Here is a 26861-nt window from a genome sequence, read left to right as displayed (position 1 = left end):
GTAATTTGCAGGCTCCATTACATTTGTAATTCGAGAACTATTTGTATAGAAAGAAAATAGAAGGGGAGTAAAAGAAAAATAAACTGACTTAATCAAAAATAATTCTGGGAAAAGCACTATCAAACAGGCTTCTCTCCCAGACGGCCAAAGGAAATTAAGTGTGCACACCGAATGTATGGCCTGAAAGCAACCCCGCCTTTTATGAGGAATAAACCCTGCAGTTTTCTTTGCAAGTTTTTCAGAAATGGCTTGCCACTGCATCCTTCCTAGGGTTGTGACACATTCTTAAAGCTTATAATCATATCGCTACCAAATGATGTGGCCAATTTGGAGTTGGATTTTGGTTATGCAGAAAGGCAACCAAACACTTAAAATGTATGGACAATCCTGTAATACCCCTAATTACCGGGGGGGGGGGGAGTGTCTTCCCACATTTAGGCAATATTTCTGTGAGACAAAGATCAGCTGGACAATTTGATGTTCCTTTGCTGTCAGACACCAGAACTCCACCTTCCCTCATGTCTTCTAGCAAGTGCAGAAGGCAAAAACTTACAGTATTTTTCAGAGTATAAGAGGCACATTAGTTTTTGGGGAAGAAAACAAGAAAAAAAATTCTGCCTCTGCCTACTAGCATCCATCAGTAGCCATCTGGTTAGCGCCCTTGCAAACAGCCTGACCAGCTTCAGCATGTTATTGCAGTCTGAATCAGCAGGAGCAGCTGATTGGTTGAATCAGCCTCCTGGAACACCGCCAATCAGTTGTTAAAGGCTGCAGGGATCGCCACCACCCATCACCACTTCCATGCGTTGCGATTTTGGCCTCCAAAGCATCATGTTTTTGGCCGGTTCCAGGCCATTCCTGCCACCTGGAACTGGCTGAAAATGGGGAGTGTGGAGGCCAAAAACATGGCGCTTGGAGGCGGCGATGTCCTGTGGTGATCCCTGCAGCTGGAACGGATATAAAATGGAGTGTGCAGAGGCTGAAATCGCAACATGTAGAGGCAAAAAACAGCCGAAGGGTGGGGGCCAATGTATGGGTGGGGTTTGGCAATATTCACTGTATAAGACGCACAGACATTTCCACCCACTTTTAGGGAGAGAAGTGTCTTACACTGTGAAAAATACAGCATTTCATTTGCATAAAGATTAGGATAGGAAAACAGCAGGAATATGTCCCAGTGGCTCCAACATGCTACAATCTATTATAAAAGAAAGAAAAGATGTTCAAATCCAGGGGTGTCAAACTGGATTTCTTTGAGGGCTGGATCAGCACTGTAGTTCTCTGTGGGCTGGGAAGGGAGCGGGGAGGGGAAGACAGAATGGACTTATCTTGTAGCACTTTTCCGGCCAAAATGGGACGTGTGGAGGCCCCGCGCAGCCTGTTTTTGGCCTTCCCAGCCTCCAGCAGCATTCTGCCAAAAATGGGCCTCACAGGGGCTCCACACAGCCCATTTTTGGCCAGCAGAATGCTGCAGGAGGACATGGAAGCCATAAACACCACCCTGCAGCCCATTTTGGCCAGCAGAGGCACCGCAGGCCGGTCCTATGGTATTTCCAGGTCAGTCCTGTGGGCCAGATTTAAGCATCCTGCAGACCGGATACAGCCAATGGTCCTTGAGTTTGACACCTCTGTTCAAATTTCTTCTTCCTTTTCTCAGAAGTGCAAGAATGGTTCATAAAAAACAAAAAAGCAAACTACAGGAATATTGTGATTTATCCTAATGCATCCATTCACAATCTAATTCTTTATGAAAAAACTAGTAACTATATAAAATACAGATATCCAAGTCAAACGACATTTGATTACATTAGGAACATGGCATGTAGTTTTCTTGACAGCAGTATGAAATTAATTTTTAAGCTTCTGGCATTTTTTTCAATATCTAAATGTAGCTTGCAGGTCTAGTATTATTATTTCTTTAAGCAAGCATGAATATCGGAATAGATAACTGATTTAATTATATCAATATAAATCACTAACAAATAGGTGCAATCAGATTTTTTTTAGCTCAGCCAGGGTTAATTAGGTGACAACTTATATTAAGTAATATATTGTACCCATTTAAAACCTTGTAAATATTGATGTGCTCAATAGTATTTATCTTGCAAAGGCTCAATGCATAAGTAAACATTCTTCTGATATTACAGAATTATATCTTGGAAACTATACTGAAGACAGCATAAATACGTTGTTCTAATTACAACACTATCTTCTGAAAGATGTGAACAGCTGATTTCAATGAAACTGGATAGGCAATCGAGTTTCACTGAAATCAGCTGTTCACAAACACCTTTCAATAATGATTACATATTAGGAGCCATTGCTAATTAAGATAATATATTAAATATGTCCCTAGTATTATATCAGAAGTTGGCAGTTTAGTGCTCCAGAGCTGATCAGTATAACTTATAGCAACAGACTGGGGAGAGCAAAAAGCAAGGTACTTTGTTTCTTCTAAAATAAGTGTGTATGTGTTTGTGTGTGTTCTGATGTCAGAAAGAAGCCTAAAGAATATATGACAAATAAAAGGGGAAGAGCCAGGAAATAGAAGGAATGGCTATTAAAAGGCAAAATGATGGTAAAAAAGGGCTATGGGACAATATACTACACAAAGCATCTATGGACATCTGGAAGGATGATATACTAAAAATAGTAGCAGCTGAAGGCAACGAAGCAACCCCACAATGCTGATGACTATTGCACAAATTGTTATTTACTTCTATTTCATCAAAATAAGGCATGATTCATTGTTTCAAAAGTTACCAAAAGCAAGGCCAAAAGCAAAGGAGATGTGAGTATAAGGTTGCTTCAGAGCATACAGATTAATAATTATACAGATTTCTAACTGCAAATCTATTTTCCATGGAATATTTGTTTACTATTGATATAATTTCAAATAACAGAATTATGAACTGCTGACACTTTCTCTTACACCTTAGATTGAGAAAAGAATATTGTATTGGCTGTGCCCTCCTCTGTACCCTTTTGAAAATTCAATTTGCAAGAGACTAAAATATTTTCTAGAACAATATGGGAGAAGCAGTTATATATGCCTACTATAAAAGGTAATTATATCTTCTTCAATAAAGAGTCTGATTGACCTAAGCTTCTTTAATTAGCCGGAAGAAACTGCAGAATCTGGGATTTCATATTATTTTTCTACCATGAATGCCTTCACTACGTATGGGATAATTAATATCCATCACAAAGAGTGCATAAAGTCTGTGAACCATGAAAATATTGATAACAACTGCAAAGAGAAAAGGCCCTCAGAGAAGACCTCTGGACCAATACAGCTTCCAGACAGTCTTCAAGAGCGACCCATAAAATGCACATTGTATCACCCAAAATGAGAGGTGACTAACATGCTTATAACAAGCATAATTAGAGTACAAGATAGAGTTGTGCAAAGGCCTGTCTGACCACAAATGTCTTCTACTCTTTGAGGTGGAACTGTGAGCCCAGAAGGCCCCCCAAAGTGTACACTGGTTCTCAGTTGTGGACTGCAAACCCTTCCAGAAGGAAAAGTGCAAAATCTCCAATTCCAGATACAGGTGGGCTAAAATCCCACTGCTAAATGGACTCACTAGAACTGAGTTGAAGCACATTCTTCTCTATGCAGACACCTACAGCATCCAGACACACAAAAGAACTTGCCGGGATTATCTGCGTAGCCAGAGGCGAAGTTAGACAACTGAATATCATCAGCATATTTCATTCCATGTGGACAAAGAACGTCATTCAGCAGCTTTATGAAGATACTAAACAAAGTACTATTTAGAACACTTACTGTCAAGAATTATTAGACTGAATAGAGATGGATGTGGTTTTTTTAAATACACAGGAATATGTTTTAATACTTACATAGACAGCTGTCACCTTACAACAGTTCATTTAGTTCAACATTACAGCAACACTGAAAAAAGTGACTTATTGTTTTTCACACTTATGACCATTGCAGCATCCACATGATCACATGACCAAAATTCAGACGCTTGAAAAATGACATATATACTTATATGCTTATACTTGCAGTGTCCTGGGGTCATGTGATCCCCTTTTATAACCATCAGACAAGCAAAGTCATTGGGGAAGCGATTTCGATTTTTGATTTTATTTAGTTTGTATGCCGCCCTATTCCCGAGACACTCAGGGCGACTCACAATAAAAAGGGGACAGCAATTTAAAATTCAACAACAGTCGTAACCTCGGATGGGGCTGGATAGTTCAACAGCCCCAGGTCTGCCGGTACAGCCAGGTCTCAGTTGCTTTGCGGAAGGCCGGAAGGGTAGTAAGGGTCCGGATCTCAAAGGGGAGATCGTTCCAGAGGGCTGGAGCAGCCACAGAGAAGGCCCTCCCCCGAGGAGTCGCCAGCCAACATTGGCCGGCAGATGGAATTCGGAGGAGGCCTAGTCTGTGGGATCTGATAGGTCTTTGGAAGGTGACTGGCAGGAGGCGATCTCTCAAGTACCCAGGTCCGATACCATGTAGGGCTTTAAAAGTAACGACTAGCACCTTGAAGCGTGTCCGAAGACCAATGGGCAGCCAGTGCAGCTTGCGGAGGATAGGTGTAATGTGGGTGTACCGAGGTGCACCCACGATCGCTCGCGCGGCTGCGTTCTGGACAAGCTGAAGTCTTCAAACACTCTTCAAGGGCAGCCCCATGTAGAGCGCGTTACAGTAGTCCAGTCTTGAGGTGACTTAATAAGTGTGATACTAATTTAACAACTGCAGTGATTCATTTAACTGTGGCAAGAAAGATCCTAAAATGGGGCAAAATTCACTTAACAAATGTTTCACTTAGCAACAAAAAAATTGCCTCAATTGTGATAGTAAGTCAAAAACTATTTTTTTTCTTACAGATTTACTAAAAAAATGGTAGTGTTAGGTGAAATATGTTATCTATAAAACAAACATAGCAGTAAAACTCTTTTAAACCCTGTCTACAAAATGTTTCCTCCCTACCTCGAGGAAATTTTAATGGCCAGCTATTCTTTTAATTTCTATCACTGAAATTTTAAAAGACACATTCCATGTAATATTACTTTTAATAATTATATGCATGATGTGTGAAACATCTGATGCAAAATTAGTTCTCATTTCAGCTAAAACCATTTGCTGCTTTGTGGGGAGGAGACTATCATCAATAGTCCAATTCAGAAGAGACAAATCATTTCTGGCAGTAAGCCTTATAACAATAAAATATTTCACGACAAAGAACAAAAACTAAACCTGGCTAGTTCCCTTCCTCCACTTCATTGGGCAATACACAGAACAGAAACAATGCTATCAGCAATAAATTCCACACACAATCACATTATCTTGTTGCAACAGCATTGAATCCTTGTGCTACTGAGCTTAGCTCCCTGTGCCATACAAACTTTCCATTCACATTACCCCCAAGGTGAAGTACTTCATTTAAAAACAAAGCAGTTGAAATAAAAAATATTTTTTACCCCAAGAATGGATACTATGCATGATTTTATCTATCTCAACATCTTTCCCTTGAAATAAGATACAGTTCCCTCATTTATAAAAGATGATCCTGAAGCAATGTTTCCCAACCTATGCATGTTTTAAGATGAGTGGACTTCAACTCCCAAAATTCTCCAGCAAGCAAATGTTCCAACATTTATTAGTAAGTGCTTATTAATATGATATAATAATATATATTTTATAATATAAATGCCAGTATAACCACCTATGGTGAATTAATTAGAAATATATAATATAAATTATAAGAATATATATATTAGAAATATTATATATTTCTAATTAATTCACCATAGGTTGTTATACTGGCATTTTAATTATTCTTCATGGTCATCCTTTGCCAATCGCCCTAATTTTCCTAATTCCCCCCCACCCCAATCTTGGCATCTTTAAACTTTAATCCCAGAATTTCCCACCACAGGTCGGATGAAGCGTTCTCCAGTCCAAGCCCGCCCGTCTATTAGAGGCACCCTAGTTGGGAAAACTCTGCTCTGGCGGACTCTTCCCACCTGCAAGGGGGGCCCTTTTGTGCTTCTATGGAACCCCCGTCGTCTTCGCCCAGATTTAGCCCCCACCCCACCCCGAGACAAAAGGCGACTCCGCGGAGAAGGGAATGGAGGAGGCCTCCTCCAAGTTTTCCCCACCGAAGACAGTAAGTAGGGAACAGGGCGGGATGTCATTAATCCAACGCCCCCAACCCCCCCCCCCCTGTATTGCAGGCGACCACTCCCCTCCTTTTCTACAGCGCGCGGCACGCTTTGGCCAATCAGAGGGAGCACGAGCCAAAGAAAAAAGGGCGGGGTGTGGAGGGGAGCGTAAAACCCGTTGCTGAGGGGGAAACCTCCCCCCCCCAATTTCTCTGTGGTGCCGTCGCCACCCCTTCGATCTCCCCCTCCCCCCGTGCGCGCGTTAAATTGCTGATGACCCGTAACTGTTTTTCCCGCCTTTGGCCGCCTCACCCGCTCGCTCCCCCTTAGACAGCCGCACTCCTGTCTCTTCTTCTTCTTTCTCGGCTGCCTTCCCGCTTTGGTGGTGGTGGTGGTGGTGGTGGTAGCAGCAGCAACAGAAACAGCAGGACTTCCACAAGCTTCTGGCAGGGCCGCAAACAGGAAGTGCGTCACGCGCAGGAAGGGGAAAAACCCGCGTCGTTTATTGTTCCGCACGTTTATAGAGCGAGTAAAAAGAACAAAATCTGAAGAGGTGTTATGCGTTTATATACACACAGACTTCCGGGATAAGCGTTCCCACCCCTTTTCCGGGGAAACTCCCGAAAAAAGAGGCCCGAGGCGTCAGCTCAAAGTGTGCTGCGAGCGGCGTCTCGAAAGTCAACTGAGAAAGGCCTCCTTCCGGCCGGGAAGACGTGGATAACAGCCTCCTTCCTCCGAGGAGGCTTAGGCCTATTAGGAGCGAGGAGGGCCGCTACCTCGCTCTGCCGCTAGGATTCCACGCACCACAGAAAGGAAGGGCTTAAATTAGAAAGGTGCGCGCCGTTCTAGACCGGAACTTGTTTACTGGGTCTTCCCCGGTCACAGCTGTGAGCAAACCTGGATTTCTCTCCGGTTTCACTTCCTTCTTCAATTGGCTAGGGAAGAAGGAAACAAAGGAGTTTGTGGGGGAGGGGGGAAGCAAGAGTGACTTTGGATCCGGAAATTCCCTTGAAGTCATGGGGCGAGTCATTCTAACCTGCGCGTCTCTATGTAACCTACTTCCGGGAAAGGGGAGGGAGGCACCCACCGAGGAATTCCGTCACGACGGCCTCGACGTTCCGGAAGGTTCTAGAATAAGTCGTCCGAACGTTTACGCTCCCCCCACTACCGCCTCCTCTTGGGAAAAGTTGCTGCGCGTGCCCCCTACTGGCTGCCTCGAAAATAGCATCTTCCCCGGAAAGGATGGTGACAAGCCCAGAAGGGGAATATGTGTGTGTGTGTGTGTGTGTGTGTGTGTGTGTGTGTGTGTGTGTGTGTGTGTGTGTGTGTGTGATGTATATGTCCGTGTTTTTCAACCTTTTTTGTGCAAAGGCACACTTTTTTCATGAAAAAAATCACGAGGCACACCACCATTAGAAAATGTTAAAAATTTTTAACTCTGTGCCTATATTGACTATATATAAAATAATTTTCCCACGGCACACCTTACACTATGTCACGGCACACGGCACAGTGGTTGAAAAACACTGGTATATGTTATATATATATATATATATAATGCATGCATGCATGCATGCATGCATGCATGCATACATACATACATACATATATACATACAATTTAAAATTATTTTGTGTGCATTTTAAGCCTGGATTGATTCACGACTGCCTCAACTAACCCCTGCAGCTTTCTAGGGTTTGCCCTTGCTTCTGTTGGAACAAATGTCCATCTAGGCTCAGTTCCAAGGAGGGACGGACACTGGAAACATGGAGGCTGCTTGGAGAGATATTTAATGATGGACAGGGCCACGAGGGTTTGCGGGTAGCTGAACACAAGGAGAGAGGTAGATCGATCCTCTCTTGAGCCCTGCCTTAGAGCTTCCTGTTCCTGTTTAAGAGCAGGTATCCTGTTAGCTGCTGTAGGGGTCATGTGCAAATCCTAGGAGTTTGTCGAAGTCTGGTTGAACTGTGGACTGATGTAATATCCCTAGGTCAGTGATGGTGAACCTTTTCAGCACCAAGTGCCCAAACTAGAACACACATGCATTTGTGTGCGTGAGTGCGCCGGAAACCTGAAGACCAGCTGGCCGATGTGGTTGGCTGTTTTGGGGGCGGTTTTCCAGTGCCCGCAAAGACCAGCTGGATGGTGCACACCAGAATAGCAGCTGGTGATGGCGCACATGCCCAGAGAGGGCTCTGCATTCCATCTCTGGTACATGTGTCATAAATTCGCCATATAGCCCTAGGTGATTCCGCAATGCAAAATCCCTGGTTAGATGGATATAGAGGGATAATCCTATCATGTCCTGAGGGCCATCTCTTAATCTTATCACCCTGGAGCTGAAGTGGGAAGCAGGGAGCTGTTTTGTCTTTAAAACATGTTTCTCTTTTTCTCATCTAAGGAAACATAATGTCCTGTCTTTTTAATATTTCCTAGAATATTTCATTCTTCTAAGGGGGGGTCAGTGCTAACCTTCTTCACTTCCTTTGTAGGGTTGAGGGTGGGTGATTGTTTAAGCAGCAGAGGCTGCTTTCTAAAGATGTCCTCGGTATAGTTTGCAGCCTTTTTTCCTTCAAAAAATAATATATATATATAAAGAGTTGTCATTGGCAAGAAATGGCACTGTGTTGTACTGTTCAACATTTTTGTACTATCCAACTGTCCTACACTCCTGTTTAATCTTCACTTTTAAGTTGGTCAGATAAATGACAAAAATCACTGAAATAAATCAATGCACAAAGAATGCAAACTACATCATTTGGGTCAGGTTGTGTTATTTGTGTAATTACAGCACTACAAACATGTTAATTACATTCTAAGGTCAGCTGCACTGAGGCCCAATAAACTGAAATTCATCCTGCAAGTAAACAAACCCCAAATAAACCAGATTACAGAAAATTCTTCAACTCATTTAATATCTCTAAAAATGTTTTTAGTTTTTTTTTCTGGAAATATCTCTTCATAGCCTAGATCAGATTGCTAATGAGTTTTCAAAAATACAAGTTCTGCATGTTAAGTACATGTTAAGTACAGAAAAGTGATAAATATTAGTTGATACATCCAATGTAACTCCAACTAAACCAGATTACAGATGTTTCTCACCTTCCCAATTTAATTTCGGCTAGATGTTTCCCAACTTAATTTCAGCCAGATGTATGTTTTCTGCCTTCCCAACTTAATTTCATCCTTTGCTTCTAATTCAATTGAATTTCTATAATAAATTGCACTGCACAATATAAGTGTTTAATTTATATTTTCAATTAACAGAATAATTTTAAACCAACAGAGGAACACAGTTCTGAAAAAAAAGCTTTAAAATATTTAATGCTGTGGATTATAAAATAATATTTTTAAATGTTCAGTTTTCTTGTCAGATATTGCAAGGTATTTTAGAAAAGGATTATTTTAATATATACTTTATGTATTTAAATGAAAAAAGACAATTGTGAACAAAATAGAACTGTTACAGTTAACATAAATGAAGCAGCTTGGAACAAAACAAAAAAAGAAAATTGTTTTATTTCTGTACAAGGAAACTACAAATAGCATTTTTAACACTTCATTTTGTATCCAAGTCATGAAATTATACATTTTTATACTAATACTAGCAAACATCTTCAAACCATTCAGACCCCTTCTGCACATTTAAAATATATTGCTGTTTACTGCTGATTAATAATTAAAGTTAGGAGAGTCTTCAGCAGTAAAATTGCTTTTAAGTTTGGAGATCACCAGCTGAGGGTCCCCCCCAACTCAATAGTTCCAAAGTCTCTTTCACTGCCCCAAAAGGACATACTTGATTCTGCCAGTTAATGCTTTAGGGACCCAATTGTATCATTTTTTTTAAAAAAAGTGACAATTGCACATGACAAAGATTGATTACGTGTGATTATCAGTTCTGAATTATTTCTTTTTACCTTAAGTATTTCTTTTGGCAATCAAATACAATCAAGTATCCCCACCCCCTCATTCTCTATCGTATTGATAGAGCAAATAAAACATTTTTCACCAATTGCATTCCAGGTAGAGTAAATGAAAGAGAAAACACCTGCAGGCTTTTAGCTAAAAAGAAGGAAGCCTGATTCTTTTTTACAAATTTATTTTAATAGTTGTTACACAAATTCCTTTTCTACTGTCATAACCATTTTATTTATAGTATATGTTAAAGTAATATGATTTTTTTAAAGCTACAGGCTCGGAGAAACAATGGAACAGATCAGGAAAAAAACAATTACATTATTTGAAACAGTGTGCAATGGATTGTGACACTGGCTAAGATAATGAAGAATAGGCATACTTATTCAGGAAGGTAAACATCTTTTTTTTTAAAGGCCAAAATAAATTTCTCAGTGTCTCACTTTCACCTAATAGAACAAAATTATTCTTTTCCACTTGCAAATAAATTGGGAAAAATGGTAAACAATTTCTGCCTCTTCAAAAGAGGCGGGGTTACTTGAGTTGCAGGCCAGTTTTCACACGGTTCTTTTCCCTCTCCAGGAATATCACCCTGTTTCTTCCCCATCGACTACTCTGCAGTATACTTGCATCAACATATTGCCACTTAGTGGAATTATTTGTGTTCAAACAGCACAAAGCCTTCATCTTTGGTTATTTTCTCCAAGATGTCATTGTCCCAAAGGTGCTCTCTCTCTTGGAAAGCTTAGCAACTGCTTCTTTTTGAATCCGATCCAGAAAAATCTCAGTGGGGTTTAAACTCCCAAAAAATGACAGCCGGTTAATGCCTCACATTAAAACGGAAACCTACTCGAGGACAATTCAATGGGAAAATGAGTTGCAAACATTTACATGGACCTCCCTTAATCTGCTAGATATGTGTATGTGTGTGTGGCTTAAGGAATAGGCACTGATTACTTCCTCTGCAAAGCATTCAATCACAGCATCAATTCAACTCAGCTCAAATCCAGCAGCACATTCAATCGCATAAAGCAGCTTGCTCCGCATAAGGTGTTCGTCACAGAATTCTGGAAGTTTCAACAAATTCATACAGGTACTGGCGGTGGGCAATCGCTCCAAATCAGAGCCTCCGTTGTGAATGCAAAAAGCAGGGTACAATTCCTGTGGCCGGAGGGGAAAAAACAAGGAAAAAACAATGAGAATAAGTTTTAAAAATGACTTTGGGTGCCATCTCCATGCGCTGTTGTACCCATGACCTTAAACCTCAAAGAAGCATTTGAAGCTGGGAACAGTAATAGTCAAAATATATCATTTTCCCTCTGGAGACCAGCTTACCTTTAATAATGAAAAGTTGGGGAAACGGGACATGACAAAAATTGTTTATTTTATTCTATCAAGCAGTAATTCAATAATGAAGTAGGAGAATGACTCACTAACATGCAATCCAAAAATCTTTAAAGAAAGAAACAAAGGAAATGTCTGCATTGTCTCCAACAATTATAAGGATTTTACACTACAAACGTCAGTGCAATACAAACAGGTTTTGACAGTAGAGAACAGTTTATGAAAAATTAAGGGAAAGCTCTCATCACTCAGTATTCTTCCATCAACTATTTCTCAAAAGAACTTATCAAAGGCACAAACAAGACTGCAATACTTTTATTATATAACAAGAGTTTGGATCACTGTGCTTCCTTAAGACCAGGGTCAACGCAGCAGTCTACCAGGAGATTTTGGAGCACTTCATGCTTCCTTCTGCAGACAAGATTTATGTGGATGCTGACTTCATTTTCCAGCTGCCCACACTACCAAAAGCACCAAAACCTGGTTCAATGACTGTTGGATTACTGTGCTTGATTGGCCAGCAAACTCGTCTGACCTGAACCCCATAGAGAATCTATGGAGCATTGCCAAGAGAAAGATGAGAGACATGAGACCGAACAATGCAGAAGAGTTGAATGCTGCTGTTGAAGCATCCTGGTCTTCCATAACACTTAAGCAGTGCCACAGGCTGATAGCTTCCATGCTACGCTGCATTGAGGCAGTAATTGCTGCAAAAGGGGCCCAAACCAAGTACTAAGTACATATGCATGCTTATACTTTTCAGAGGTCCGATATTGTTCTATATACAATCCTTGTTTTATTGATTGCATGTAATATTCTAATTTTCTGAGGTGGTGGATTTTGGATTTTCATGAACTGTACGCCATAATCATCACAATTATGACAAATCACAGCTTGAACTATCTTGCTTTGCATATAACAAGTCTTATCTCATATATTAAGTTTCACCTTTTAAGTTGCATTACTGAAATAAATGAACTTTTGCACGATATACTAATTTTACAAGTTTCACCTGTATGTAAGCTAAGAGTGGGAGGGACCTCGGGATTGTAAGCCTGAATAGTAAAATAGATACAAGAGGTCCTTGTTCAGCAACTGCAATTGGGACTGATGACAGTTATTAAGTGGTCACTAAGTGAAAAACCCACATGCTGAATGTGTTTATGATTTTAAAAAGAATAATATATACTAACTGGCTGTAATGGTGAACATGTGACTGAGAAGTGCTACAAAGCCCCACCTATGTGACCATTGCCTTGGAGGAATCTCATCCACCTGCCCTTCGAGACTATTCCCTCAGCCTCTGCAGTTATTAATCTATATAACACTTAGAAAAAGACTGCCATTTAAAACAAAACCCTATGGACACTTAAGAGAACGTAAGAAGCTAGTTCTAGACGTATCAAGGAACTGGGAATTCTCACTTCTTAAGCCAGCAGTCATGCTGGAAATCTTGGGAACAAATTTGGTGCTCTTTAGAAAAAAATATACAAGCACAGCTTTTCCACAGTGCCATCTGCTGCCCCTTCCAGCTCCCACTCTCGGGGGGGGGGGGGTGCTTCCTCCACCGTTAGATATCTTTGTCCTCTTGGGCGTTGCCTTTTCACACTAAGTACTGAGCTGTAAGCCAAAACAGATTTTGTTTTCGACAAACAATAACAGGCCCTTTGAGATCCAAGGACATTCCCATCATTAAAAACGCTGAAGACATCCTGAGCTACATGCTTGCTAAACATAAACTTTTTGTAGTATCCAGATGGAATCTCAGTTTTCTTCCTTTCCCTGCCAGTCAACTTTTTCCCTCATCTCATTCCCATGAAATGTGTTGCCCTGGTTCTCTTGCAATCCCAATGTGCTCTTCTCATTTCCCTCCTTTCCTTTGTTGTTTCTGTTGGAAGAAGAGAAACAAATGTATATGTCTGCACTTGTGAGTTTCTGTGTACAGGTAATCCTTGACTATAATTGAATCCAAAATTCCCATTGCTAAGCAAAGTAGTTAAGTGAGTTTTGCCTCATTTTACAAACTGCCTTGTGACAATTATTAAATGAATCACTCCAGTTGTTAAGTTAGTAAAATGGCTGTTAAGTGAATCTGGCTTCCCATTGACTTTGCTTGTCACAAGGTTGCCAAAGGTGATCACATGAACCGTTAATCGAAATTTTGATCACGTGACCATGGGGATGCTGCAACGTGAAAAACAGTTGTAAGTTTAAAAAAATCAGTGCTCTTATAACTAGAAGCAATCCACTAAATGAATAGTTGTATGTTGACAATGTACAGTGTACCTGTATGAAAAGAAGGTAAGATCAATTAATTTCACAACTAAGGTACCTTTTATTTAACTAAGGTACCTTTTATTTATATGTAGTTATTTTGATAAGCATTTGCAAACTCAGTTTTATTTATATAGCCTTTTTGTTTTATTCTGCTTTTGGCAGGTACGTGTGTGAGTGTGTGTGTATTTGTACACATGTGTATATTTGTGTGTGTAACACACACACGCATATCACATTTGGGGTGGTAATAGGGAGACTCACAAAGTTTTGTCTCATTGGAAGAGCTGCTGAGAATCACACAAGATCTGGACTCAACATTTTCTGCTGTTATCAAGGAGAAAGCATTTTAAATTCAGGCTCATCCTTTAGGAAAGACTTATATTTATGGCTTTCAATTTACACAAAACCCCATTTTAATTCAGCATCCAGAACTGTGGATAACATCACGTGTCATTAAATTACACCATATGGAAATTTGTTGTGAGACCTATCTTGGTCAAAGATTTCTATTCCAATTATTCCTTTGTAGACATAATTTTACTTTATTTGCAACAGGAAAAAATTGTATCTTTGCCCCCCAAAAAACCCCGATTTAAAACAGAAAAAAATTGTACTAGTCTGAAAAAAAAGTTTTAAAAGGAACTAAACAACATGTAATAGGAATACACATAGAGAGAAAGACAGATTCCCTTAGGTGTTTAAATAAGGTTTCTTATTCTGTAAAAATTATTTCCCTTAACAAAAATGAGAAGACAATTTATGTATTATATAACCAAAGTTCCACTTTTCTTGGCAAGGGAGTATTAATTTCATCATGTGCTTTGGTGAATTAAAACAGATAATCTGGCTTTAGAATTTTATTTTTTTTAAAAAACTAGCACCCTGAGTCAAGAGGATAATGAGATTTTAAGTTATTGTTTAAATGGAGGCCTTAAAATATATGTCATAGCTAAAATGCTGTTTTTAGCGTTCCTCTTAGAGCACTAATTGAATTTTCTTACTTTTAAGGTTTAAAAATGTTAAAAATGAAGTTCTCTGTTGAAATGCCAAGCCAAGAGCACCATTTGTCATATAATTAAATACTCTACAACGGGAATCTGCAAGAGCAGAGAAAGGAGAAGAAGAAGCACCAATTTATTGTGTGCCCTGATTGGAACTTAACAGTTTCCAAATGCACTTTAATGATTTCTTTTTGTCTGTAACCATTTCATTTGTTAAACTTATTAAACTTTAATTAGCTTAAGCATACGTTAGTGTGAGTTCAAGCAGTTGGGAGTGAAGACTTGGCTTTTTTTTATTCTTTTTAATGGTGAAAGTCATGACTGGGCTATTTATAAATAAAGGACTTTTTTCTAAATGAGTCTGGACTAACTTTAGCAAAAGGTGAAAGTTCCATAATAGAGCCTGGATAAGATTTCAGGCTAGGCAATTCCAAATTACACCCTTAACAGTAAAATTGAAATATCTTCTATTTTAATACAGCTGTGCACAATTAATTTTGCTGACATGTTGCTCTAATGTTGCCCTCAATGGTATGTTTTTGGTTAATCGAGTCCATTTATTTCATGGAAAATACTAATTACATCTACTTACAGAAGACGGTGCTCTTCTTTATCTTCAAAGTACTGCAAGGACATTTATTATAAACACTAATTATGCTACTCTTTTGAAAGGTCTGAGGCCACAATGGAACAACAGGGTAAGAATATGTCTTTCTCATTTTGGTGGGTAAAATAATAGCAGCTTTTGGTATTCTACAGCAGATCAGTAGTCTCTTTGGTTGATGAACAAACATCATTAGCAATGACTGCGAAGCTTCGCCCATTCTTCGTTTTTCTCTGCTCTGTTTTCCAATGCAAAATCATATGTACTTTGCAATAAACTTTCTAAATATGAAGGTTGCGATTTACAGTCTTTTTTTTTTTTTTTGGCAACTGTTTAAAGCTCTGGAACATTGAGCTCATGATGGAGTTACACTGGCACTAGAAAAAAGTGATTTACAACCCACTCCTCACTTTTACAACCATCACAGCATTCACATGGTGATATGATCACAACTTGGGCGCTTGGCAACTGCCATGTATTTATAATGATTTCAGTGTGCTGGATGGCAAACTTCCCAGCCAACTTCTGACAAAGTCAGATGTGCCTAATAACCCCTTGATTCACTTAGTAACTGCAGTAATTTGCTTATCAACAAAATATTATCAACAAAATAATAATAATAAAATTAGGCGCAACTCACTTAATTGCCTGCTTAGCAACTGGTCCCAAATGCGATCAATTTCAGTAAGGATAGGTATAGACAGAAAGATTCCAATTCCAAGAGAAAATGAAGATCGCCATTTTCCAGGTCCCACTGACTTAGCATTCAGGGGGAAAAAGGACTTCACTAACTCAAATTTAAGCTATTTAAATGGGACAAAGACTAGGGAGAAAGCAGGAGTACAGGAAGTCCTAATTTAGCAGCAATTTACAGTTATAATAGTGGTGAAAAGTAACTTTACAACCAATCATAGACCTTTTGCAGGTCTGGAAAGGAAAGGAAAGGTGAAGTCAGATTGTAAAGTACAATTGCAGTTTCACTTAGCAATTACTCTGTTTAAGAATTGAATTGCCATTCAGAGTTGTGATTATTAAAGGAGTATAGGTAATCCTTGACTTACAAACATTTGTTAACAACAATTCAAAGTTATAATACCTCTGAAAAAGGATTTATGACAGTTTTTACACTGAAAGACAGTGGCATGCCCATGGTTATGTGATTAAAATTCAGGCACTTGGCAACTGGCATGCATTTTTGATGGTTGCAGTGTCCCGGGGTCATGTGATCACCTTCTGCAATCTTTCTGATGAGCGAAGACAATGGGGAAGCCGGATTCACTTAACAACTGTATTACTAATTTAACAGCAGCAGTAATTCATTTAACAATTGCAGCAAATTTGTAAAATGGAATAAAACTCACTTAATGAGTGCCTTGCCTAGCAATGGAAATTTTTGACTCAATTGTGGTTGTAAGTCGAGGACTACCTGCGCTTGTAGATTTTCATGCTACTGTGTATAAGCTCAACTCTGGTACCAAAATCAACCCAGTTCACAGGTACTCTTGTTCAAAATAATATATTCTGGCTCGCTTGAATCATACTTCTGTACCTGGCTCTGGATAATGGATTCTGGTATTCATCAGCTTAGAACTGCAACTGGAGAGTATTAACTATACACCATGTATAATTCCACTGTCAACTTGTGGGGCATTTCTGACCTGCTCTCGAGTTGCCATAGGCAGGAGCTTCACAGGTGCAGTGAGGGAATTGCACTTCAGTCAAAACAAAAGCACATTCCAGCCATCTCTAGATCAAGGCCATCTCCATGGAGACACACAGTGGCTGTGGGAGGGACTTCTACAACCCACGAAATTGCTTCATTGGAGAATGTGACTGATGACACACCTTGGGAGGAAGGGGGAAACAGGGTCAAAGCCGGGGCGTAAATTAAGTGAGGTCAGAGTTGGCTTCAATTGGAACGTGCTGACATGAAGCTACTAATAAATAACTGGATTTCTTTTGAAGTTTGGCTTGGAACCCTGAGAGCAAGCCAACTCTCTCAAAACTAATCAAAGCGACTGGGACTCCTGAGCCCCAGGCTCTCCAGTCACTCCCTGGCTCCTGGGGTACATGGTGAGAAACTCAGGCTACCATGGCTGAGGGCGGACTATCCAAATAGAGCCTGCTCCAGGCAACCCAGAAAGAGGCAGAACTTGCCTCCACCCAGAGACTTCCAGGACTCAGCAGCCCAATCGGAACTGGAGCCAAAGTGCAGCCCTCCCTGACCATCAAAGCTGAGAAGCCCGCCCCAGTGACCAAAACAAAAAAGGATGAGTATTGGTGGGGAAAAAAATTCTTAAAGCAGTTGAGATTGAGTTCCCCCACCCTAGTGCCCAAGGCTGGGGAAAAACCCTGAGCGAGCTAGGAAGAGTGGAATGGATGTGGAACTGGGAACAGGCCAGACTCCCAAAATCTCTGATGGAACCCTTGGGGAAATCCACAGAGAAGCTGAGAGGAATTTGGCCAAGCCACCCTTCATGATGAGGGGCCATCATGCCGCCCAAAAGAGAGGGGGGTTGCAGCTGAGCCCTTTGAAGTGAGGAGATGCAAATGGGAACACAACCTCCTTCTCCATCCACCAAAGGAGAATGAGCCTGAAGCTGCAGCCGATGCCTATCCCCACGCAACAGGCATGCCACCCAAGGTGGGCAGCCCCTCCTCGCTCTACAAACTAGTCGAACACACCAAGCACAGGCATACAAGAGCCAATATGAGGGAGGAGTAGTGCTGAACGAGTCGTCCCGAAATTCGAGGGAAATTCGATGGGGACTCAGACTAGCTGGCTCTATTCCTTGACTCAGCTTGGGTCCATCTAGAGCGCTACACACACCTCTACCCATCCCACAGAGCCATGGCGAATACTATTGCCAAGGAATTAGTGGAAGAAGCAAAGGAATCCCTTGCAGCTGTCCACAAGAGGAGAGCCCCCCCCCCAGCTCCAAGACATCGATGACTTCCTACAAGAGCTAGAAGCCAGATTTGAAGAGGCAGAGGAGGATCCATTTGCAGAGGATGAGCTCCGAAACCTAAACCTTAGGTTTCGGAGCTCATCCTCTGACCCATTAAGGAATGCATCCATGAGTTCCGGAGAGTCATGGGGAAGCTACCCCCTTTTGCCAGAGCTATTAAATAGTTCATTAAAAATGAAATCATTTTTTCAGAACAAGCCTGGAGAAGCAAATTGCCCAGTAACAGCCTATCGGGATATCCTGAACGGACTCGGAGTGGTTCTGAGTTGATGGTGGATTGTGCACTAACAACTTGAGAAAGCAACCAGACACCAAGAGAGAGGTCAACCAGACCAGAAAGCATTTGGCCAATGGGAGGCTGCAGCACCATAGCCGGCCCAGAGACCAATTTTTTCACAAAGCCAGCTGCAATGCTACAGGTGTGGAGGGATGCCACATTGCATCGGCATGCACACCCCTGGTTCTGAAACCCAAGCCAGAGCCACCACCCAGGGCACAACCTGAACAAGGCTCCAGGCACGCCGCCATTATACAATAGAGGCCTCTCCCCACCCAGCCAAAGGGGAGGGAACTCCAGACAACCACAACCAATTGCCAGATCCCTATGACAGCAAGGACGAAAGAGAAAACTAACAATGGTGAATGAACGGATCCACCCCTTCATCTTCCCAATATGCCTCACAACCCCAAAAACAGGAACCCAATCCCTAATAGGCTGCACTAGATCTTGATCCTAACCACGATCCTGAAACTGGGGATTAGAGCAAAAAGAGTGGCCCAACTAATTAGGTTTGAACATGTCGATGGGTCCCTATTGGGGGAAGCCTACACCATCCACCTGACCAAACCAGTGAAGCGAGAGCTAGCAAATCACTGGGAAGCAATTTGATTCATAATAGCCCTCAAAATGACAGATGCAGTCATACTAGGGTTCTCCTGGCCATTCAAGTGGGGCCGGACCATCCTGTGGCAAGGGGGCAACTAAAGGCTGAGGATAGCAAGAAAGACCCCAACCCCGCCCACATCAGCAAATAGAAGCATCACACATACAGGAAACCTTCCCAAAGGCCCCACAAGAACAACTGGCAGCTACCTCTGACAAAACCCTAGAGGCCGAACAGATCCCCGGAGAGTATCAGGACCCCGCGAAAGTATTTAGTGAGGCCGAGTGAGACGTCCTACCCACACACGGCAAGACAGACTGCGCCATCGAAATCATCCCCAGGACAAAACTATCCAAACCCAAACTGTAAGCCATGACACTGGGAAATGCAAGAAATGTACAAATACATAGACAAAAGTCTAGCAAGGGGGTTCATCAAGCCAGCCATGTCATGGGTTGCAGCTCCAGCCCTATTCAAAGGGAAAAAAAGATGGAATTATGCGATTATGCGTGGATTTTAGGGCAATAAACTGCATGTGTGTACACAACCTATACAACCCTCCCTCTCATGAAGGACATCCTGTCTCATCTAGCCAAGGGAAAAGCTTTACTAAATTAGACTTCAGAGAAGCATACTACTGAGTCCACATCAGGGAGGGAGATGAATAGAAAAACAGCATTCAACTGCCCAATAGGGAGCTTCTAATTCAAAGTAATGTCTTTCAGACTGCAGAGACCCCCGTGGTGTTGATGCAGTTAATAAACAAGGTGCTACACGAGCACTTCTATAAAGGGGTCCTTGTCTATTTAGTTGATACCCTCATCTACACTGAGACCATGAAGAACCACATACCTCTAGTCTGCCAGGTACTGGAAAAACTTCTGGTGGCAAACCTGTACGTCAAGCTGTCAAAATGCGAATTTCACCACACACAGCTAGATTACCTGGGCTACTGAGTGTCAAATGATGGCATAGAGATGGACCCAACCAAAGTACAAGCCGTCCTAGGCTAGCAGCTCCCCCGCACCTGCAGACAGCTACAAAGCTTCGTAGGATTTGCAAATTTCTACAGGCAATTCATCCCCTCCTTCGCGAAGATTGCCAAACCCATGACAGACCTCCTAAAGACAGGAGGCCCAGGGAAGAAGCCCCACCTGGGGCAAGCCCTACAGTGGGACCTAACTGGCATTTGAAACATTAAAGAATTTAATTCTGAAGCATCCTGACCCCAAACAACTCTTCGTTATCCAAGCAGATGCCAGCGACATGGCAATGGGAGTAGTGGTACTCCAAAGAAATAGCCAAGGAAAATTACAGCCCTGCGCCTTCTGCAAACTCATGGACACAGAGAGGCGTTGTGCCGCCTAGGAAAAAGAGGTAAGATGGGCTCTGCTAGAAATTTAGAGATAGGTTCCATATAACATTTGTAAGACAAAAGGAAAAATCAGGAACAAAATAGCAGCACATCATAATTTTTGTTTTTCAGAAACTACACTCTCAAGAATAGACTTTCTGACTTGCAGGTTGCTTACTCCTGCCATATAGAATGCAAAGGTATCTTCATTTTTGGGGTGTCGTGAACAGTATGTAAAGTAATGGCTGTGAGCAACAGGTCCATGTAGTAAAGGAAACATGGGTGGTTCTATATTTTTCTTCATTAAAGAAGCTAATCTAAACATCCACGTTCATTTTAAGGCAGAACCCACATCATGGTCAGGATCTCAACCACATTACTAGTCATATGATAATAGCTGAAAACCCTGCTTCTTTCTTTGAGAAGTGATTGTGCTAATTTATCATGTGAAGTAATTGAGATATAATGAATTATTAGGTCAAGCAGCATGGACCAAGGCTTAGAACTTATTTAATACTTCCTTTGATTTCACTTTTTAAAATTTAACTTCTGCAATTTTTTAGTTTGATTTTTCCAGATACTAAACAAATCATTCTCGCCCCACCCCCCGGCAAAAAAAACCCACTGACGCAGCATCCTATAATTTTTAACTGAGAAGCCGCCAAACTGAATTCAATAAAACATACTTTTAAGACTAAACATTTAGAACTACAGTACCATAACATTGACTGCTATAGGTTTTTTAAAAAAATATTTAAAATATTGTCTTACAAGTACACATAAAATCTTAATTTTTATTTGGGAATGATCTTAATTTTTACAATGTACATGTCTACATTCCCAATACTTTAATGTTGCTCTGGTTTTTAATTAAACATGTTAATTAATTCACTAATATTATGGCTGTAACAAATTGGCTAAAAGACAAAATTATGAAGGCAGATACCTTAAAACCCAAGAGAGGAGGTCGTGAGCAGCTCGTCACAAACTTCAGTAATTTACGTTTTTCATCATCGGTGAAACTTTCAACTACTCTCCAAAAGATTTTGATTACTGGATGATCTGCAGTATAACCTCCTACATTTTAAAAAAGAAAACAAAGCTGCATTAAAATGAAATTAGAGTGTTATTCTACATGATTAGAAAACAATTATTGAGACTTCCTATACCTGGATGTGAAAAACAATACCAGAATAGAAGGGTGAACTAATAAACAGTAAGTTTTTGTAAAAGTAGGCTTTAATTAGTAAAGGAGGCATTAAAGAATGGTTAAAAGATCATACAATTATTTCTTTCATATACTATTTAAGGGTTAACAGTATCTTAAAAACTAAGTGAACTGTGTTGCTAATTTGTAGGACTACTCATTCTTTTATATATTCATTTATATATTATTGCATGTTATGTTAATATGTATTTTTGCTACTCATGGTCTTTATTTATCCACCAAAATGAGTGCATGTGTGGGCATGCACACAAAGCATAACCATATAATATATTCTTCTCTTGACATTAGACAAATTAATCACATTCAACCTCCATGCTTTGCTTTCTTTATTTTTGCCCTTCAACATCACCTTTATTTACCATGTACTTGCCTGAATAGTTTGTGAAAGTTTTAAGATCTTCTAGACTAATTGGAACTTGGGCTCCAGAAATCAAAACCTGGAAGGGTTGGGGGGAAAAGTAGCATATATGTGGTTAGGCAGAACATTATATTAACTTTCTTTAAAATCACTAAATGCATCATTTTCTCTATTTGGCTGGGCAATTATACCTGTATTTCTTGTTGATCAAACATTCTGAGCCACTCAAGATTAACAACATTGGCAAGACCTTGTCTGAATGCCAAGCAATGCTGTCTGATTTGTTTATTTAACCTGTAGTCTGCCACAAGATGGATGTAGGCGATTCGGTTTGCACTAGTGACAGGAATATCCTTTCCTCCAAGCTTCAATTCAACCACCTAAAAAACACAAACATCTTCTATGAATTCAATCTCATTTGCTCACCTTCCATGATATTCTGCTGATGCAGCAGTCCATAATTGAATCTCCATTAATTATGAATACATTATTTTTATATGGCACTACCAATACTTAGAAGAATGAGACTTTGCCTGAAAGGGTACATTTTGGCTAAGAAGAAAAGAATATGGCCCGCTGGTCACAGCATTTGCCACTAGGTGGCATAATGGAACAGCAGTGATTCTGAAAAAGTTTGATTCAACAAACTTTTGTTGACACCAACCTCTGAAAATCTCTCTGGATAAAAGATGGAAAACATGCATTCTCTAGGAAAATACTTCAATGTTCCAGCTACTCCCTCATTCCAACTTTATATTATTTTGGAAAAAGACATCCAAGCTTGCTAGGAATGGAATTCAAGATTTTGACTCAAACACCAGCAACTTTTGAAGTTTATCAAACAAGTATTGGAATGCATCTTGATTTGAAAAGAGTTCTCTGAGGATGTACAAAACAGTTTTTTGCACTTAATTATTTTGGGTGGTTTTTAAACAAGCCAAATGTGTATGTTTTGAGAGTTCAAATCACAACTGAAAAAAATGTTTGTTCAAATTGAAATGTGTTCAAAGTTCAAGATTAGCTGCTGTGCTTGGATACTCGCTATTGTTTAAATTCTCTTGTTGGAGTCCATATAGCAAGTGTGTGGGGGATGAAATGGATTGTATTAATAGGAAAAGCAAAGAGACCATTGGATTCAAAGCAAAGCAGTGCTTCTGCTGGAACAGTGGTAAGTAATAATAACTGCCTGCCAGCCTTCCTCTGCTTGCACAACTCCCAAGTTTGATTCAGTGTAGCAAGGTTTGTGATCATTATAGAAGAACAGAGTCAGGTATTCCTCTACCCCAGAGGTGTCCCATTAAAAGCCTGCAGGCCGAATCCAGTCCGCAGGGCCAGCCTGGAAACAGCAAAAGACTGGCCCGCAGTGCCCCTGCCAGCAAAAACAGAGCTGGGGGGGACGGGACACACATCCCCCCCAAGCTGTTTTCGCTGGCACAGGGCTGCAGGAGGCATTGTGGCTGAAAATGGGGCACAGGGGGGCGCGGCCCCCCGGGCTCCATTTTCACTAGCTGAGGGCTATAAAACAAACTAAAAACAAAAGGAAAAATGTTTCCCCTTTTGCATTTGAGCATGCAAGAAGGGACAGGAAAGGAGAAAGGGAAAGACAAAAAGAAGAAAAGAGGGAAAGAAAGCAAGGAAGGAAAAATAAGGAAAGAGGGGAAGGAAGATAAAAGGGGAATGAAATGGGAGGGAAGGAAGGAGGGAGGGAGGGAGTAAGGAAGGAAGGAAGATTTTAATGAATGTGAGGGAGGGTGTCAGGAAAGTCCTGCCTTAGCCCTTGGCCACCACAGGTACCCCTGACATGAGTTACGTTGAGCTCGCTACACCCACCATGGCCACGCCCCTCCACAATTAAACAGAACCCTAATGCGGCCTTCAATGAAATTGAGTTTGACACCCCTGCTATAGAATATTTAACATTAACAGTCATTTAATGCAGTCTTTTGTATCAGTATAGAAAAATAGAATCTTTATGAACTAATGGACAGATCACCTATAAAGAACAAACCCACATTTCAACTGTAAGTTTTTTCATCTCTCCTTCTCCCCCACCTCCACCCCTCTCTCAAGTCAGCTTTGACTGTGATGGTGATTGCCTAGGCAAGCCCATGAGACATAAAACTGCGTTATAAAGAATTCAAATTTGAAATAAAAACATAACCACATAAATTGCCTGTCTTCAGCAAAAAAGACAAAAAAAATGTATTTTGACACTTTAGCAAAAAAAAAAGTGTCCGTTCAGATCACCAAAACAGTTAGACGCATGCTTTGATTCCAAATAGCACAAGCGGCAATTATTTTGTCAGTGCTTTATCACCATGGTATCTGAATACAAATAGTGCTGGGAAATTAATAGTTAACTCGCTATAAGAGACAGAGAAAATATCTTCTTACCTGTGCCTCTCCCAAATCATTATTTACCACGGTAAAGTTCAGACCAAGTTCTTCTACATCACCTTCATAGCTCTTAAGAAAAAGGAGGTTTCTGTACATTTCAGGATCCAGAGATGCCAAATGATGAATGTCGACATCAGCACTTGTCCCCAGCAACTTGGAGAGGAAAAAACTGGCAAAAGGAAGCTCAACCAGCATATTTTCATATAAAGCCTTTAAAAAAAGTGTAAAGAGATTGAAACTCACTCATTTGATATTCATCCAGAAGGAGAACAGGAAACATACATTCATTTCCTATGCCTGCTAAAAAGATCAGAGCCCAAATGTATATATAGTTTTTGGTAATCTTTATTCAGTCAATGATCAGCAAAAAGAAACATATACACCCAATATGATAAATCATAATATTGTAAAAGAAAATTAAGGATTTGTAGCAGATAAATAATCTAAATCTAAAATTACATTCTCAAGTCTTAACTATTGACAGTAAACATGCATATAAGGGTGGAAGTTCGTTCTCTGAGCGAGCTATAGATATTCGACACTATCGCAAAAATGTATATACATTTAGTCCTATTTTATATGCAGCAATCCTACATGAAAGAGAATTGAATTTTGCATTATGTAAATTATGAAAAATTGCAAGCCCATTTTTGTTCTTCATACTTTATTCAGCTGTAGTGACTCATGGGAAGGAGCAAAAGAACAAAAAAGTTTAAGCTTGAAAAAATCCATCTGATTAAAATTATATAGTATTTTTCCCATTTAGGATTTTTTATTTTTTCAGTTTAGATACTACATTCAATTCTATCTATAAAATATTCTGTAATATGTATCATAATTTTTATAATTGTATTTACAATGTTCATCTTAATAATTGAATCTGCTTTAAATATGAGGTGGGTGGGTTTTCAATTAAACAAAAGAGTATTTTCTTATATATTACATACTACACACTTCACTCAAGAAATTTTACTGTATTTATTTATGGTTTTAAAATAGATTTTGGAGAAAACTTTTAGCCATTTTCTAAGATGAATGGATAAAAGTTCAATTTAACTCTGAATAGATCAAATGACACTGCCTTTGCTTTTAATTCTTTGTATTATAGTTATATATTGGAACAGAAAAGCTATCTCCTATTATCTCCAAATCCTACTCTTTAAATTTTCTGCAGGAAAGATCAAGAAGTTGAATTTTATTACAAACATGAAATAGTAGTAAAGAGCATCTACTGATAGATTATCAGATATATTTTGATACCTAGCTGTGGAGAAAAAAATTAGAACTAAGGAGGAATTCCATTAATGCAATGCAGGATTTTTAATAAAGCCATGACAAATGAAACCTTCATCTGTGTAGCTGAATTTAAATTTGTAGTCATTGTTTGGAGTTTTAATCACTAAAAGAGCTAAACACGAAGAGAGACACAAACTATATTTAATACAGAATGTCACTTACAACTCTGTGTGTGTGTGTGTGTGTGTGTGTGTGTGTCTGTGTGTGTGTACATATGTATTATGTGTGTGTGTGTACAATTCCTTTTTGTGGATGTGGGTTTTTTTTAATTTCATTTCAAAATGAAGTTTTTAAAGTAGCATTCTCCAATTGGATGTCCTCCAGATGTTCTGTAAATTTCTGGAAGTTGCAATTATAATTCCTCTTGAGAGAATCAAGTTGGGAAAAGTAGCTTTAAAGCATTTAATATACTAGCCCTAATAAATGATGGTTCTAAATACTATGATCACATCAGCTAAATGGATTATAAATTAAATTTCCATAATGTATGCAACTGAAATACAAATGTAGGCATAAATCAAGGTATTTTTTAAACACAGGTTAATTACACAGATTCAAGAACTGTCTATTTTTTATGCAAAATAATCCACTTACCATTTTTCATATAAGCCTTAATTCTTAGGCCATATGCAATACTGGCTCCTAGAAGCCTATCAATAACTTCATGTCAAGAGAAAATAGCAATAGGTATATTGAAGCAACCTGCTTGTTATTTCTCAAGTGTCTACCTTTTATGAGTGTTTATTGCTGGAAATTGTGCCAAAATGATTTGAAATAAAAAGGATTAATTATACTAGAAGCCTTTTAATATAAGTGAGTGCACTAGCAATGCAATTAATGCAAATCGTGGTACTATCAGGAGAATAAATGTGAACAACATCACAGGCCATTTCTGTTTGCTGCCAAATAACTTTAGTAATTTACTACATTAAGAATCAATAAAAAAAATAATGCTTTTCAAATGCATCTCCATCAATCTTCAGGTAACTCCATAGCAAACATTTATAACTTAATCTAAAAACTATATAAAGCATTTTTAGGCCACCTGGATTGTGGAAACTGGACTATCATTTAATTAAATACTGATTTCCATA

The 26861-nt window shown here is 39.7% G+C and overlaps 2 protein-coding genes across 4 annotated transcripts in view; both read right to left on the bottom strand.

The window, feature by feature from the left end:
• Window positions 1-6631, bottom strand: part of DNAJB6 (DnaJ heat shock protein family (Hsp40) member B6) — a 60587-nt gene extending 53956 nt beyond the window's left edge. The window contains exon 1 of one of the 3 annotated variants that reach the window (XM_032235031.1): window positions 6453-6631. The gene's annotated coding sequence lies outside the window, so the exon portion shown is untranslated. The remainder of the gene's footprint in view (window positions 1-6452) is intronic. The other 2 variants (XM_032235029.1, XM_032235030.1) reach the window with 2 other exon arrangements.
• Window positions 6632-9632: 3001 nt separating this feature from the next.
• Window positions 9633-26861, bottom strand: part of UBE3C (ubiquitin protein ligase E3C) — a 73246-nt gene continuing 56017 nt past the window's right edge. The window contains exons 19-23 of the mRNA XM_032235116.1: window positions 24469-24681; window positions 22266-22454; window positions 22087-22153; window positions 21435-21565; window positions 9633-11216 (exon numbers count right to left, since the gene is read on the bottom strand). Coding sequence (XP_032091007.1) covers window positions 11046-11216; window positions 21435-21565; window positions 22087-22153; window positions 22266-22454; window positions 24469-24681 — 771 coding nt within the window. The 3' untranslated portion in view covers window positions 9633-11045. The remainder of the gene's footprint in view (window positions 11217-21434; window positions 21566-22086; window positions 22154-22265; window positions 22455-24468; window positions 24682-26861) is intronic.

The sequence above is a fragment of the Thamnophis elegans genome, chromosome Z (genome assembly GCF_009769535.1).
Source record: "Thamnophis elegans isolate rThaEle1 chromosome Z, rThaEle1.pri, whole genome shotgun sequence".
Classification (NCBI taxonomy): domain Eukaryota; kingdom Metazoa; phylum Chordata; class Lepidosauria; order Squamata; family Colubridae; genus Thamnophis; species Thamnophis elegans.
Note: the sequence above shows the minus strand (reverse complement) of the source record. Positions and strands in the feature narration are given on the sequence as shown.